We start from the raw sequence: 17,397 nt of genomic DNA on the forward strand, positions 1-17,397 counted from the left end.
TCCATGGTTCTTTTTACATATCTTAAATCCGTGCATATTTTACTAAAACTATACCAATCGGTTTTTCATTATGACATCCATCAAAACTTCTTTACACTGTTGAATTGATCTTAATGCTGCCAGCGTTTTTAGCTGTACACAATTATTTTACATATATTCAATAAATGTTTTCCAATCTCTTATTCTATGTGTTAAGTCTGCAAGTTGTGCATATTCTGTCAACTAAAGTTGCCATTCTTCTTTAGTTGGGACCTCCTCGTTTTCCATGAAACTCATTAAATTAGCAAGCAGAAACTCTCCAGGACAGGAGTAAGAGGCTCCAGTGGCTAACTGGCTGGCTGATGGACTTTCCTGTGTTGGCAGCTCTCATGTGCAGCGCAAGACCACAGTCAAGAGGTCAGCAGGGCATGCCTCCTAGCAGGGTCACCTGGGGTCTCTTTCCCCAGCAAGGACGTGACTGGCACACATTCTCTGCCAATACAGATCTCATCCCCACCCCCCCGGCTCCAGTCAGGAGAGGACACCCCAGAGGTCTCCTGTCAACTGCCTAAAATAGCTCCGCTTTCAGGGATTCAGCTAGGATTTCTACAGGGCAGCTGGCCAGATCAATGAAAGATCCCTTAAGCTACCAGGAAACCACCTGGACCCATAATTTTCCTGGGATCAGACCCCCTTAATGAACCCACCACCCTACAGAGGCCAGAGGTCACCCAAACCCAAGGACATAAGAAGAACTTGCTGGATCAAAGCAGTGGTCCATTTGGTCCAGCTACTCAAGTTGGAGGGAGCCCCAGTGGATGGAGGGTTAAGCAGACATGCAAGGAGAGTGTCAGCAACACCAATTTATTTATTCATTTATTTAATTAATTAAAGCTGATCAACTGGATCAGAATTATCTGCTTGTTGACACACTCAAGAGTGCAGTGGTTTCTTTCTAGCAGGGAAACTGAGAACTAGCATATTGTGACTTGCATGTGCCCAGTAATTGCCTCTTCTGATTCTGTGTTTCACCTGAAAGAAAGGTGTGTACGTACATCTTGGAGAGATGCTCAATTAGTCCCTGTTTAAACAAGCAGGGGAAGAACCATGTATGCCACTTTAAGCTCCTTGGGGAAAAAGGGGATACAAATGAAATCAATCAATCAATCAATCTAATAGGACAGGGCTTTCCGTCACAGAAACCATGTTGCCTCTGCTTCAGTAAGGCTTGTTCTTCTATATGCTTCTATATGTTGGGTTATTTTATTGTTAACAGTACTTTCCACCAGTTTTCCAGGGACAGATTTAAGCTAAGCAGCCTGTAATTTCCAGGATTCTCCCTGGATCCATTTTTAAAAATTGATGTAACATTGGCTATTTTCCAATCCTCACATTTGAGTTCTTTGAGGACTCTTGGATAGATCCAATCTGCCCCAGGTCCAGGGCCACCTCCCCTCTGGTCAATTCCAACATCAACTGCTCTGAGCTACAGTCATTTAGGCTATCTAGAAATCCTATCTCTGTCATGATGGGAGCACATATGTGGCCGTTCTGTGTGAGTTTAAGTTGCCCATTACTACACCGTCTCTCCTGTTAGATGCTTCCTTGATTTTCTTCTTCATCTCAAGATCTCCTTGAGCATTTTGATCAGGCAGACAAAAGCGCATCCCAGTACCAAACTACTATTGGGGGCCAGTATTTACACCCACAATGACCCTGCCCTTTTGTGGACCATCTCTGCTATGTCCTTTTCTGTCCTTCCTATAGAGCTTATAACCAGATAAAGGTACATTTGCAGAGAAACCAAAATGCTTGTTTACAAAGCTATCATACTACCAACCTTACTGTATGCTTGTGAAACATGGACCACATATAAACACCATCTCCAACTCCTAGAAATATTCCATCAACGGTGTCTCTGAAAATTTTTACACATCATTTCGGAAGACAGGTGAACTAATGCCAGTGTACTGGAAGAAGCAAAGATCACCAGTGTCAAAGCAATGATTCTTCAACATCAACGTCGTTGGACTGATCATGTTGTTCAGATGCCTGATTATCGTCTTCTAAAGCAACTACTCTATTCCCAACTCAAGAATGGAAAGTGTAATACCGGTGGACAACAAAAGAGGTTTAAAGATGCTCTCAAGGCAAATCTTTAAAAATGTAGTATAAGCACTGATACTAATAACTGGGAAACACTGGCCTGTGAGTGCTCCAATTGGAGAACAGCCTTTAACAAAAGTGTTGTGGACTTTGAAGAAGCACGAACTTCAGACGAAAGGGAGAAACGAGCTAAGAGGAAGGCACACTTGGCAACAGTGGCGTAGCGTGGGGGGCTCAGGGGGGCCCGGCCACATCGGGCGCAACATCTGGGGGTTAGGGTTAGGGGGCTCAAATCCACGGGTTAGGGGGCGCAAATTACTTGCCTTGCCCCGGGTGCTGACAACCCACGCTACGCCACTGCTTGGCAAACCCTCACCATGAACAACTCCCACATGAAAACCTATGTCCCCACTGTGGAAGGACGTGTGGATCCAGAATTGGCTTCCACAGTCACTTACAGACTCACTGTTAAGACTGTGTTCATGGAAGACAAAATTACTCTGCTAGGAGTGATCACCAAAGAGAAGACGAAGAATATCCAGATAAGCATGTCCCACTGGTTCTCTCCATTCCACCAGGTTTCCATTATGCTCTCAGTGCTGTCCGTCCTGTAAGACCAAACACTGGTTTGCCCATCTTGGCTTGGAGGCTTCTAGCACTGATGCACAACACTAGCACACCATGTGTGGTGCTTTGGCCTCTCTGAATTGCTTTCTTGTGCCCTTGCACTCATAATGTCTAGTTCCTCTCAGCCTCCATATAAATTGTCATCCATGTTATCATCTTCACCCCTGGGAGGAGATTCATTTGAACCTCCTCAGCTCTTTTCAGCTTTCCCCCCTAATCAGTTTAAAAGCTGCTCTGCCACCTGTTTTATTGTAAATACTAACAATCTGGTTCCATCCTTCTTCAAGCAGAGCCCAACCCTTTTGTTCAAACCAGGCTTGTCCCAGCATGTTCTCTAGTGCCTAACAGATCCAAGCCTTCCTCCCGAGACCATTGTCTCTCCCATTCACTGAGACCACAAAGGGGAGCCTGGCTGGCTGGCCCTGGGTGTGGAACCAGCACCACCTCACCAGAAAGCTGCCATAGAGATTCTGACTTTCAGAATCCTACCTAGCAATCTACATCCGGCTTCCAGTTTCTCATTTCTGGCCATCATCTTGTGCCTAGTGTGATCATAAAATCATAGAATTGTAGAGGTGGAAGGGACCCCGAGAACCATCTAGTCTAACCCCCTGCAAGGCAGGAACCTGCAGCTCTCCCATTCGGGGATTCGGGGACGGAACCTGCAAACTTGACATGATCAGCACCGTGCTCTATCCAGACTGACAACTATTAAGCTATCTAGGCAACATTTGCAGCCTTCACCCCAGGCGGACAAGTCACCCTGCGATTTGCATGCCCTCCATGTACCCAAGTATTTATTTACAGATAGGTAGCCGTGTTGGTCTGCCACAGTCAAAACAAAAAAAATTCCTTCCAGTAGCACCTTAAAGACCAACTAAGTTAGTTCTTGGTATGAGCTTTCGTGTGCATGCACACTTCTTCAGATACACTGAAACAGAAGTTTCCAGACCCTTCTATATAGTGAGAAGGTGGGGAGGGGTATTACTCAGAAGGGTGGTGGGAATGGGTGATTGGCAGATAGCTGTGATGAGGCTCCTGCCTGGTGGTGGCAGAGGCCTCTGCAGATGCTGCCCCTCCCCAGCCCAGCTCCTTAAGGCCAAGAGAGGCCAAGGAAGGGAGGGGTGGCATGCCAGGGTCCGGCCTCCGTGCCCTTTCTTTCTTTCCTCCACTCCTCTCCAGTGAAGGGGAAGAGAACACAACAGCCTTGCATTCCGTGTCCCCTGATTTCAAGAGGGCAGGTCTCCAGGCGCAGCAGAGACTGTTGATTGGGTGGGGTGTGAAGGAGCTTCTGCCCTCCTGGCTCTGCTGGAAGGACAACTCAAAGGGCACCAAAGAGGTTGTTTGAATCTGCGGCAGCCAAGTCCTGCCATTAATCCTCTGGCCAAGTCCACATTAATTTGCTCTCTACTTAGATCAACGTGAAGCTGCCCATTGGGCTCTGGTTGGCCTTTTCAGGGTTTGCTGCTTTTGAGGCACCGGGAAGTGGAGATTTGGGGTTTCTTTCAAATACTTTGAGTGCTGCCGGGTGATCCTGGCTGGCATCGTCACAGCAAGAAAGATCCTGAACATTGCCTGAGTGGCAGAATGAGGCTAGATACCGACTAGCCTTTATTTAGTTATTATTCGTTTAAAGCATTTGCACCCCATCCTGCTGAGTGTGCCCCTTCCCTATCATGTAAAAACATGTGGGGGTGAACCTGAAAAATGGAGTTTGGGGCCCCTTCAAAACCTTGTGCCTTGAGTGACATGTGGCTGCTCTCCTGGCAAAGTGGGGGCATGAACTGGAAGGCTCAAGGCTTGTTGTGGGAGTACAGGATCAGTTCCTCCCTTATTTCCACTTGCATTGGCTGCTGTTGGCACACAGACCCACTTGGTGGTGTTTTGGAACCAACCTTTCAGCTTTGGCAGACGGGGCTGTGAACACCCGGATCTAGAAGCCCCTTTCCCTTTGCTCCACGCAGACGGTGCCATTGTTCACCATGACATACCAGAACGGGCTGCGTCTCCATAAACTGCAACATTTCACCAATGAAAATAGGGGCAGCCTAAGGAAAAGCAGGACATTCTGGGATCAAATCAGAAGCCAAGATGGCTTCTGTAAATGTGGGGCTGTCCCTGGAAAATAAGGGCACTTGGAGGGTCTGTGTCTCTGTTCTGTGCAGGCTTCTTGGAGGAGCCGGTCTGCGCTGAGTGTGCAGAAGCCGGAAAGGAGGCCTGTCGATGTGGCGCTAGGAGCTAGGACAAGAGCAGGAGGGATCCTTGACCCAGGGAGACCTGTAGCTGAGAGGGCTGCAGAGCAGCTGCTGAATCTTCAAAGATGCGCCATAAATCTTTGAACAGCAGCAAACGTGCTTCATGCAAAAGAGTGAGTTGCAGGATGGCAGGAAGCAGTTGTGATGACGGGGGGGGGGGCAGGAAGGAGTGCACCTTCAGCAAATTTGGGAAGAGAATACATGCTGAAGTGGCCCAAAAGGGGGCCTTGGGCACTTCAAAGTCTACCTGGATGCAATTAGATGAAGATCAGCAACAAACCACAATGCACAGCATTGATAGCCAGGACCAATTTCTGGTCACTGTGCAGCATGGCCTCTGAGCAACCACCATTCCCTCACCCAGCACAAATAGAAGGGGCCAGAAATCTTGGTATTGTGGGATGGCAGCTCCCATCATCAGCCCAGGCAGCCAGCATGAGTAGTGGTTAGGGAGGAGGGTGAGGGCTTCAGGCTCTCTCAACTCCTCTGGCCGGCCACAAAGGGTGCCTTCTGCCCAGCCCAAAACTGAGGTGCAGCTGGCAGTGCTGAAGGGACAGAGTCCAACAGCCACACCGGAAGGGAATGAGCCGCTGTTGAGAAAGAATTCTGCAGGAATGGAGACAGCTCTATGAGCTGCAGAGAATCTGGGTGACTGGACAAAGCCCTTCTGGTGATGGCTCCCTCCTTGCTTTGGGATGGATGCCAACAATTCACAGCCTACCTTGCCTTGCTTTGCCCAACCTGCTCGTTGGCTGGAACTCCAGTGGCTGGAAGGCGAATACCTTTTGAGCTTTGCTAAAACTTTTTCAGCCCGTGGTCACAGAATCATGGTCACCTCCAGCATTTTGCAGGAAGGATTCTGTCTCATGCTGGAAATTTAGGTTTGTGCAATGGGAGTGGGTGAAAGTACTCAGTCAGAACAAATCCCCTTAAAAAACAACAACAAAGACTTTTTGAAGTTCAGAAAGTGATAGTAAAGTGTGCTAGAAAGTGTGGAAAAACAATCTGTTGGGGAGAAGATGTCTAACCTCCATGCAAACAAGTCAGAGTAAATGCCCAAAGGGGAGGGACCTTGCTTAATTTCTGAGGGAGAAGCTTTGTGCAAGCAAAGAAGGAAGGGGGCTCAACAGACAGGGGGCCAGGAGGACCCCAGAAGGGGATACAGAAGCATAGAACTGGAAGGGACCCCATGGGTCATCTAGTCCATCCCGCTGCAATGCAGGAATTCAAGCAGGCATCCTTGTCCTGGCATTGGAGGAGCACCTCACAGATTTCAGTGCTTCCTGGTGCGTGCTGCTTTTCCATGTCTATTTTTTCCTTAACAACGGCCCTGAACATTTCCCTGGAAAGTCTCCAGCTAAGTGCAAGGATAGCCAATCTCTGGTTTTTGCTCCCTCTTTCCCTCCCCTCAGCCAGGCTGCCCCTGTGGCTCCGACGTTTTGCACCCTTCCAGGGGGCCTGATTCTGGAGGAGCAGGCTCCTCTGTGTGGCCCTCCCTCCCCATCAGTAAAAAGGGACAGAGAGTGGCTGGTCCATCCACAGAACTGCTTTGCGGGCAAACACCGAGGGATATCCCTTTGCACATTTTTACTGGGTCCATTTTGCTGGCAAAACTCCACCTGCAAAGGGCCAATGCCAGGCTTAGCCAGTCTGAGCCCAAGTCCTCCGGCCTGGAGCCTGGGAACTTGGCTATGTGATCTCTCTGCCCCACGACACTTTCCAGTGGGGCTGGCTCCACAAACGGCAAAGCTTCTTAGCCACCGAATAAGCTTGGCTGTTCAGAAGAATTTTCCTTTGCAATCATGAGAAATAAACATCTCAAACGTCATTGCCCAAATGTGGCTGTGGAAAGGTTTGCTCATGATCAGCTCAGCCACCTCCCTGGCCAGACCCAACTTCAGCCTCATTCCAGAGGCAGCTCAGCGTTGGCCTCCAAGCAGAAGAACGAGAGCAAGATCTTCCTTTGGACGCTGCCGCATGGCAGTTGCCACAGGCAGGGCTGCCTCCTTCCCTGGGAACCTGGAAACACTCTGGAAGCTCCAGGTCACTGAGCCTTTGAGCTCAGCATCACCTGCCCTGGCTGGAAGCAGCTCTCCAGCAACCCAGGACAGGAGCTTCTCCCACCTGGGATGCCACAGGGACTGGGCCAGGGATCTTCTGCATGCCAAGCAGGTGCCCCACCCCAAGCCGTAGCCCTTCCATCCCCACCAGCCGACTACAGGAGCAGCTATTCCACGCACTCACTCTCACAGAAACCTCTCCTCTGTGAGCCCTCACAGACAAAGCTGGATTTTAGCCTTTGCATTGGGAGGAGGCGGGGGGGGGGGCAGCATATGTGATCACATCCAGTGGTCCACCAACCCTCTGGCAAAGTTGGGCTGGCTCAGGAGTAAGAAGCAAGAGGCCATTCCTGTTTCTGGATCCCCCAAGACCTCCGCCATCCTTCCTCCTTCCCTCCAGTCCTGGGGTTGACACTGGCTGATCCAACACCTGTTAAATTTAATTCAAGCCCCCCCCCCCTGCATTGGATCAGTGCACTGTGCTTCTTTTAACGTTTTATTTTTTATTTTGTATTATATTTTTTATTTTGTGAAGCTGAGGCTCCAATACTTTTGGCCACTTCATGAGAAGAGAAGACTCCCTGGAAAAGACCCTGATGCTGGGAAAGATGGAGGGCACAAGGAGAAGGGGACGACAGAGGACAAGATGGTGGGACAGTGTTCTGGAAGCTACCAGCATGAGAGAGGCAGTGGAAGACAGGAGTGCCTGGCGTGCTCTGGTCCAGGGGGTCACAAAGGGGCGGACACCACTAAACGACTAAACAACAACAACATTTTTTATTTTGGTCAACTAACCCCAGTATCGTGAGGGACGCAGGTGGCGCTGTGGGTAAAACCTCAGCGCCTAGGGCTTGCCGATCGAAAGGTCGGCGGTTCGAATCCCTGCGCCGGGGTGCGCTCCCGTCGTTCGGTCCCAGCGCCTGCCAACCTAGCAGTTCGAAAGCACCCCTGGGTGCAAGTAGATAAATAGGGACCGCTTACTAGCGGGAAGGTAAATGGCGTTTCCGTGTGTGGCTCTGGCTCGCCAGAGCAGCGATGTCACGCTGGCCACGTGACCCGGAAGTGTCTCCGGACAGCGCTGGCCCCTGGCCTCTTAAGTGAGATGGGCGCACCAACCCCAGAGTCTGGCAAGACTGGCCCGTACGGGCAGGGGTACCTTTACCTTTACCCCCAGTATCACCTTGAACTGTTGTGGACTGGCTCCCTGCCCAGCAGCCCAAGCCTTGTGGGTGCCTTCACGGCAGCCCATCCAACGGTCTGGCCAGCCTCCAGATGCACCAGCCATCAAGGGCATCTCTCCCAGGGCACTTGGGAGCCATCTGTGGAGAGAGCAAACAATGGCCCTTGCCCTGAAGTGAGGAAGAAGGCTGTGCCAAGAGATGGTTTCTCCCCTGAAGGAGAGGCGCGCTCTCTCTCTTTCCTGAAATGCAGCCGCAGAATCCAGATTCTGGAACTCAGAGTATGCATTTGGTAGGCTGCAAGATTTTCATGCTTTGGGGTCCAAATGCCCCTCCCCGCCAGACAGTGGGAAGGAGCTGCACCAGTGCTGGACTTCTGGCCGCTTTCTGGCCATCTGAAGACCCCCCCCCCACCTGACCAGGACTGCTGGCTCCCCCGTGTCCCTTTGGGCAGAGATGGCCCAGCCTGGCAGCAACCCCCTCAGTCCCATCTCATGGCCCTCCACACCCCATGAGCAAAGTGTTGGTCCAAGGGGGGGCTGGGGGTCGTCCTTTACACAGCAGGGACCCAGGGCTGCTTGAGAGTGTGAGGTGCGCTCACGTTCTTCCAGCAGCAGCAGCAGCATTATCAGCCCCCCCCCCCGTCTTGCGGAGGGAGGCCCATGGCTGAGCTGACCCCGGGCGGAGACGGGCCTTTCCGAGTCCCAGCGCCAGCTCGGAGCCCCTGGGGCCCGGCCTGCCTCAAAGGCGTCAGGCGGAGAGGACAAGAGGGGACCGTGGAAATGGAGGGACTCTTCCCTCTTCCCTCTCAGCAGCTTCGGCGGGACAAGGGACTCCAGCTGCGCAGAGCCGCAAGGGGAAGGCGGCGAAGAGGGTTCCCCAAGGCTCTTCTGACAAGCCGGGACCCCCGAAGGGCTGGCTGCCTCGGCCCGTCCAGCCCCGCGCCCGGAGGCGGGGTTCCAGCCTCCGTCCGCTGAGGACTAGCGCCTTGGGCAGCCTCTCCTCCTCCTCCTCCTCCTCCTCCGTGGGCGGGGCTCCGTCCGGCCGCCGCTCACCTGTCCCGCCCCGCCCCGTAGGTGGCTGGCGGCGGCGCGGATTGGCGGGCGGGCGCGGAGGGGGCGTGTCTGCCCCGCCCTCCGCCTCCCTCCGCCGGCCAGGCCCGCGACGCCATCTTGCCTGGAAAGTTTGGAATTTCGGAGCGGCGCCCCCGGAGGGAGCGAAGGCGGCGGAGGCTGAGGCGGCGGAGGCCCGGGCGGCGGCGGGGCGAGCGGGAGGCGGCGGGAGGAGCAGGAGGGCGGGCGGGCAGAGGAGCCCCCTCAGGGCGAGGCGCAGGCGGGCCCCTCCGCTCCCCGGCGCCCCGCCATGCCCGTCCGCAAACAAGGTGAGGCGCCGGCCGGAGGGAAGAAGGGCGGGCGAGCGCGCGCGCGCCCTCCGGGAAAGTTTTCCTGGGCGGCGCCCCGGGGCGGAGGCGGGAGGGCGGGCGGCCGAGGGGGAGCCGGCGCCGCTCGGGAGCCTCTGAGCGCGTGCAGAGCGCGGGGCGGGGCGGGGCGGGGCGGGGCGGCGGAGCCCCCGTGCAGCGACGGTGCCCCTTTTGCAGACACGCAGCGCGCCCTGCGCCTTCTGGAGGACTACCGCGCCAAGCTGAGCCGGGCGGACGAGAGGCAGCTGCGGAGCTCCGTGGAGAGAGTCATCGGCATCTTCCAGAGCAGCCTCTTCCAGGCTCTCCTAGGCGAGTATCGGGGCAGCCGGGGAGGGAAGAAGGCGCCTGGAATGGCATTTGCTGTCCTCCTCCTTTTGCAGCACATTCACTCAGTTTGGCAAGTTCCTAGACAAGCGTGGCTACCTCTCTGCTGGCCCCTAACTCTAGATCATTTATGAGCAAGTTGTTTAAAAGGCACACTTTCCACTTTCTGTATCTCCAGTTGGAAAACTTTCTCTACCATTTAGCCAACTCCTAATCCACAAAGGACCTCTCCTCTTAATCCATGATTGCTAAGTTTACTCAAAGGTCTTTGAAGAAGTATCTTGTCAAAAAAATTTAAAAGTCAAAGTACACAATGTCAGTCAGATCACTTCTGTCTGTCTGCCTGTTGATGCTCTTGGAGAGCACAGTTTGTGAGACAGACTTTTTCCTTGCAGAAGCCTGTTGCTTCCGCTTCATAGAATAGAATCATAGAATTGTAGAGTTGGAAGGGACCCCCAGAGTCATCTAGTCCCACCCCCTGCAATGCAGGAATCTCAACTAAAACATCCATGTCAGTTGGCCACCCAACCTCGGCTTAAAAACCTCCAAGGAAGGCGAGTCCACAACCTCTTTCCACGGTCAAAGAGCACCCGCCCTGTGGAACACCCTCCCATCAGATGTCAAGGAAATAATCAACTATCTGACCCTGTTTAGGGAAGCTTTAATGTTTGGTGTTTTATCGTGTTTTTAATATTCCGTTATGAGCTGCCCAGAGTGGCCGGGACAACCAAGTCAGATGCGCGGCATACAAATAATAATAAAATAATTATTACTCTTCCTGATGTTTAGTTGGAATCTCCTTTCTTGTAACTTGGAACCATTGGTTTGAGTCCTGCACTCAAGAGCAAGAGAAAACCATCTTGTTCCCTCCTCCATATGACAGCCCTTGAAATATTTCCTCTCAGTCTCCTCCATTCCAGGCTAAACATACCCAGCTCCTTCAACTGCTCCCTATAAAGCTTGGTTTCCAGATCCTTGATAATCTTGGTCGCCCTCCTCTGCACACCTTCCAGCTTGTCAGCATCCTTCTTAAATTGTGGTGCCCAGAACTGGAGACTGGACTCCAGGTGGGGTCTGACCCAGGTGGAACAGAGTGGGACTAATACTTCTCTTGATCTGGACATTCAACTTCTGTTGATGCAGCCTAGAATAGCGTTAACATTTTTTGCTGTTGCATCACACTGTTGACTCACGTTACGCTTGTGGTCTACCCCTAGATCCTTTTCACATGCACAACTGACAAGCCAGGTGTCCCCTATCTTATGTTTTCAGTCATTCGTGTTACACTGGCTGCTTTCCAGTCCTCAGCTGTGGAGGCTGATCTCAGTTAATTTTTTCTGTTAGAACCTTAGCAATTTCACATTTCTTTTCCATGGGAACTCTCAGGTAGATGCTAGAAAGCCTGGAATGATTTTCTCATTCTAAGAGTTTACTGCCCCACCATCTTGTATAATTGGCTGTATATCCTAAAGTTGTGCTTTCTTTACAGGCTTTGTAAGTTCTGCCACTGACAGTTAGCATGTCTCTGTGTGTGCGCCATGTGGCGCTGCTGTTTTTGCTGACAAGATGCTCCCTTATTCTGATGGAGATCTGATTATAAATTGAAGGTGGAAGGAAGATCAAGTAGAAAGCAACAACTGCATACAGTATCTCTTCTGAAAAGCAAGTGCTGAACCATATTTTCTCACTCTCCAGATATTCAAGAATTTTATGAAGTGACTTTACTTGACAATCCCAAAAGTGTTGATCGCTCAAAGCAGATTGAATTTGTACAGCCTGTGAATACATGGGACTTCTCCAGCCTTCCAAGCACAACAGTGACTTCTGAAACACTGCCAAGCAGCCTTAGCCCGACCACAGAGGTATGACTTTAAAATGTTTGCTCTGGCTCTTGAGCCAATGAGATGGCCATTCTTAGATCTAGATCTCCTGTACAGACATGTGGTCAATTTGACAGTAAATCAAAGAGTGATGGTTGCCAAGCTTGTATCCTTGTGTGGCTGGGAATCTGCAGTATTTTTCTGTTTGGACAATGAGCTGGAAACACCAGAGTTGGAAATGGGGGTCAGGTAGGGTGTGCCCACCACCCCTCGCTTCTTCCAAGTTGTATAGTCTTCCTGTTTCTCCATACAGAAGTCATTGAAGAGTGAAAAGTTGTGTCTCAGTGACTAGAAATATGTGGGGAACCCAGGCTTATGAAGCTTGCTAGTTGGTGGAATTTGAGGAATGTTGCTGTCCTTCAGTTTAATCAACCTACAAGACTCTCTGAGTTTTTGTGGCATCAAGAGATAACAGTATGTAATAGTTGTCCCAGTGGAAATCTCCACAAGAGTACCTTGTCATATGTTGCCCCACTGAGGTTATGGAGGGATGTGGAATGTTCTGTGTGTTGCCAAAGGTGGAAGTGAGCAATCTGGAAAGAAGTTGTAAAACAAAGGCACATACATTTTTGGATTTTATTGTTTGCAGTGAAGGCTTACAGTGCCACCCGGTCTCTCTCAGTTTTGTTCTTGGGCAACAGCATGCCTTCATTATTCAGCCTGCTTCTGTTTCACATTGGAGTAGGATTGACTCTCAGATGATGCTTAAGAATGTTTAACACCTTCAAGTTGAGATATTCACCTGACGTTATATGTGATAAAATTGATCAAACTGAGGGTCTTTCCAGCTTAGCATTCTGTTTTGCCCCTCAAAATGATCCAAGGGGAAGTCTACCCCTTCTGAGATGTCTAGTTTGTTTGATTCTGTGTCCTCTTTGATGTAGGAAGTGACAGCCCCCATGATCTTTCAAGACCTTAGAGAGGCAGCTGGTTCCTGCTGCATGTTCATTGCGCCTAGTCCTACCCTATCCCTGCTTGGATGGTCAAGTGTTCTTTGCCTTTAGGATGTAGGATTCCTCCTGAACTAGCCCCTGGTGGCTTTCTTCTAGGGGTCAGCTTAAAAGCTGCTCTTCCATGTTTTTGATATTAACTTCCAGTTTGATTTTAACTTCAATTTCAAGTAAAATCATCCCCTTTTGTACATCCTGGTTTGCCCCCAAATGTTTCTCAGCACAGAGGAACCCAGGATACCTCCTCCCTCCTCCACTGCATCATCTAAACAGTGGTACCTTGGTTCTCAAACTTAATCCGTTCCGGAAGTCCGTTCCAAAACCCAAAGCATTCCAAAACCAAGGCACGTTTTCCCATAGAAAGTAATGCAAAATGGATGAATCCGTTCCAGACTTTTAAAAACAACCCCTAAAACTGCAATTTAATATGAATTTTGCTATCTAACAAGACCACTGATCCATAAAATGAAAGCAATAAACAATGTACTTCAGTCAATCAATCAATCAATCAATCAATCAATCAGCTGAACTAGGTTCCACACAGTCACAAAAAACAAAACAAAAAGAGCTGCAAAAACAGACAGACCTCAGTGTAACACTCAAAACAGAAGCGTAACACTCAAAACTGAGCATATTTGGCTTCCAATAAAAGTTCGCACCCTGGAACACTTACTTCCGGGTTTGCAGTGTTTGGGTTTCAAGTTGTTTGGGTACCAAGGCGTTTGAGAACCAAGGTACATGGATATCCCTTAACTCTGCTTGTCCTTCTGGCTGTACATGCAAAATACCTTGGAGGTACCATATTCCAACGTTCTACCTAGCAACCTAAATTTTGCTTCCAGGACCACACCGTGACTTATCTATCCCTAATGTACTGTGGCTGCAGGCCTGGGTGCTCGCCTGTCACAAATCCAGAGGCATATGCTCGGCATGTGAGCATGCTGTGCTTCATCCTCCAAGAGTTCCTTCTGAGGAATCATTCCCTTCCTTTCCTGAGAACCTCCATCTCTGTGACGGCAGAGGAGCTGTCATCCTGGGAGTGGCATGTTGCTACCACGTCCTTGGGGACCTCATCCTCAAATCTGTCCACCCCTTCTCAATTTCTCCAGCTGAAGAAACTTATACCTGGAGGACCAAGAGCTCATTGCACTTGGCACACGCCCATGACTTCTGTTCAGCTGTCATGCATGCAACGCTCTGTCATGCAAGACACATCATGTGTTTTTGTGTGTCATTTTCACTAATCTCAGCAGTTGTCTTACACTCCCTTAATAGTCGGTTGGGGAAACGCACCACAAAATTTGGGGAAGTGTGGATTCTGAAAGAAGGATGCATTTCAGTTCACATATTGTTTCAGGAAGTTCAAATTATAAATCCAAGGCGAATTTCTCACCCACCCCACATATAGTCCTCTCCTTAGACAGATGTGGCAGGATTTTGGAACACAAAAGCCTGAAGGACTGTTTCCAAAAAAGTGCGAGGAGCAGCAGGACCTTCTTTCAAATCCAGCCTTAGGCTACACGTTATTAAAACAAGCCACATCCTAGACGCTGCTGCCTGCAAGACATTTCCCCGTGCCCCACCCACCCGGGTATAAACCGCTGGCCAGTAAGGCCACTCCCAAAATTCCTTGTATACTCTTTCTAATACAGTGGTACCTTGGTTCCCAAACTTAATCTGTTCCAGAAGTCCGTTCTAAAACCAAAGCGTTCCAAAACCAAGGCATGTTTTCCCATAGAAAGTAATGCAAAATGGATTAATCCATTCCAGACTTTTAAAAACAGCCCCTAAAACAGCAATTTAACATTAATTTTGCTATGATACAAGACCATTGATCCATAAAACGAAAACAATAATCAATGTACTGTACTATAAAATAAATAAAACAGTATTGTAAATGATAAAAAATAAAATTATTTTTTTTCTTACCTGCACTGATGATAGTCATTGTTTGGATGGGGGGCTTTTATCCATTTCCACAGTCACACAATCAATCAGTAGCTGAACTGGTCACAAGTCAGAGTCCCATAAAACGAAGAGCAAGCCACAGTCACAAAAACAGAAATGAAAAAAATAGCAAAAACGAAAGCACCAAATATCATCTCAGAACGCAAACAGAAGGTTTCAATTACAATGGGGGGGGCCCGCAAATTAGCAGTGCATCAGTACAAATGGAAGCTCAGGAGCACGTTTGGCTTCTGAAGCAAAGTTCGCAAACCGGAACACTGACTTCCAAGTTTGCGGTGTTTGATTTCCCAGTTGTTTGGAAACTAAGCTGTTTCAAAACTGAGGTACCACTGTATACTCTTAATAAAGTTTCATAATTGGACCAGTGAGGTTTGTGTGTGTTTGCCAGTCTCAGCTCTGAGGAATTCTATGCATCTAGATGCCTTTGGGTTCCACCTTGTTGGAAGACCAGAGTTAGTAAAGCCGGGAACCTGCCTTGTTCTCAGGGAGAAGCAGAGGTCTGGAGAGCAGGCTTGATGCTCTGTACGTTGCAAGGGATTTGCTGGAGGTGCAAGGTGCGCTGGTCCAGGATCCCGGGATTTAACTATTGATCATATATTCAGCGTCCCCCTTGTTTCTTGGACTGGTTGGTGACCTAGAAAGGGTAAGATTCAACAGGCAGCAGTTAGACAGGGAAGGGGGAGGAGAGGCTCCCTTGAATATCCCTCCTCCTTCAAGTCTGTGTCTTGTTCCTTTTAAGTTTGGTAACTTAACGCTTTGTCAGTGGTGCTAAGAGGGGCTCCCGTTCACACCTGTGGAGCTACTTTGTAGTCTTAGCGCAGACACCCACATGGACTCGGTTCCTGCACAGGGAACTCCGGATCTCTCCATCGTTCAGGGTCACGCGGGTCTGGTCTATGCAAGGTGAGGGAGGAGGAGAGCTCAGCCTGGCTGCCAGCCTCGGTAGCCCAGAGGGTCAGAGTCACTGGGTTCCTCATCTGCCAACGAAGTTGCACTCACAGTAGACCCCTTTAAATTAATGGACCTCAATTAGCCATGGCCATGAATCTCACTGGGTCTACCAGATAGAGCACACAATTTATGTAAATTGTGACTTTGTCCTGCACTGTGATCAGCAAAGCTTGCAGGAGTGCTGTTGGTCTGGTTGTTGCAGCTCCTGAGTCTTTTTAGTGTTTACTTAATAATAATAATAATTCTGGACATAGGCAGAAGTTGTCTTAGGCAGAGACAAACCCCTAGTCGGTCTTGCTCAATACTGATTCTCAGCCCTGCTGCCTGAGCCCTTTGGATTGGGAAGAAATCAGGGTCTTCCGTGTGGCAGCAGGTGCTGCCTCTGAGCCACACCCTGTGAAATCTGGTACATTCAAGACGGGCAAGTGCTAAAAATAGTTAAAATCAAGCTTTGTTGTTTGTCTTCCTAGGCTCTGTTTTCACTTCCCACCCCTTCAGAAATTCTACATGGAATATTCCATCTGGTATCTTATTGACTCCAGATGCTGAAATTGTTTAATGGGGGAAACCTTTGCATGTAACTGTAGCTTTCATTCACTGGAATGCTTCGTTGGGGAGGGAGAGAATTTTTTTTATTCAGCGGTTTATTCAAAATATGTTTAATTAGATGCAGCTTTGAATCTCATCCATCAAGCCATCTTTAGAACTGGGAGCGCTGGAGCAAACTGCATGAAGAAGCAGGTTAAACCTCAGGAATAAGTTGGAGCACATTGGAAAAGCCCCCTTCCTCTACAGTTGTTTGTTTCTAGGGAGCTTTTCTCATTTCCCAACGTGTTTCTGCCCATTGGGTACTTTCTTCCTTGGCTGCATCCTGCGACAGGTCTTGATGCTTTGACCCCCCTTTCTTTCTTTCCCCCTCTTCCCCCCTTATTCTCTCCCCCCCCCCCAGTTTTCAGTAAACAACCACAGGCCAAATAATGGACTTAAAGTAAACTAACTGGCTGTGTGGAGCAATGGACTGCCTTTGCATTGTAACCACCAAGGTAAGAGACGGAGTTTCAGCAGGGCTGGTGGCTATGTTTGTGGGAAGCCGTATGTTAACTTCCATGCTTTGCAACTTTTTGTAGGGAGAATTTCATTTCAAGCCAGTCACTCAGCCTCCTCTGGGATATCTTAGCTTGCTTAGCAGGACACAAAACGAGTGCATGTAAATGGATGTATTTTCTCTTCAACTTAATACTTTATGGTATTGAATGCATACAAATGCTAGCATCTTCTTGCTGCTTTGCTTGAACTCTCAGAATAGAACTCATATGCTAGTTTTACATAACCTTTAATCTTCCCTTTTTAATGGTTATCTTAATCTGAGGAAGCTTTATTGGGATTCCATTTTTAAATGTCCTGTGACACAAAGGTTCCAAAACAAAAAAAAAAATTCCTTCCAGTAGCACCTTAAAGACCAACTAAGTCAGTTCTTGGTATGAGCTTTCGTGTGCATGCACACTTCTTCAGATACACACGAAATGCATGCACACGAAAGCTCATACCAAGAACTGACTTAGTTGGTCTTTAAGGTGCTACTGGAAGGAAATTTTTTTTTGTTTTGACTATGGCAGACCAACACGGCTACCTATCTGTAACAAAGGTTCCATGTTGTTCAGGGGCAATTGGCTGTGCTGATGCTGGCCAGTGCTTTACA

The 17,397-nt window shown here is 49.3% G+C and overlaps 1 protein-coding gene across 12 annotated transcripts in view; it reads left to right on the forward strand.

Moving 5' to 3' along the window:
* The first annotated feature begins 9,530 nt into the window (after positions 1–9,530).
* DLG1 (discs large MAGUK scaffold protein 1) overlaps positions 9,531–17,397 on the forward strand; it is an 82,880-nt gene continuing 75,013 nt past the window's right edge. For 10 of the 12 annotated variants that reach the window (XM_083739321.1, XM_083739330.1, XM_083739333.1 and 7 more), the window contains exons 1-3: positions 9,531–9,586; positions 9,803–9,934; positions 11,645–11,811. In XM_083739321.1, the coding sequence (XP_083595447.1) occupies positions 9,568–9,586; positions 9,803–9,934; positions 11,645–11,811 (318 nt within the window). In that variant the 5' untranslated portion in view covers positions 9,531–9,567. Of the gene's footprint in view, positions 9,587–9,802; positions 9,935–11,644; positions 11,812–16,696; positions 16,742–17,397 lie in introns of those variants that run through there. The other 2 variants (XM_083739325.1, XM_083739327.1) reach the window with 1 other exon arrangement.

This window comes from Podarcis gaigeae (assembly GCF_964106915.1).
Source record: "Podarcis gaigeae genome assembly, chromosome: 5".
In the NCBI taxonomy this organism is placed as follows: Eukaryota; Metazoa; Chordata; class Lepidosauria; order Squamata; family Lacertidae; genus Podarcis; species Podarcis gaigeae.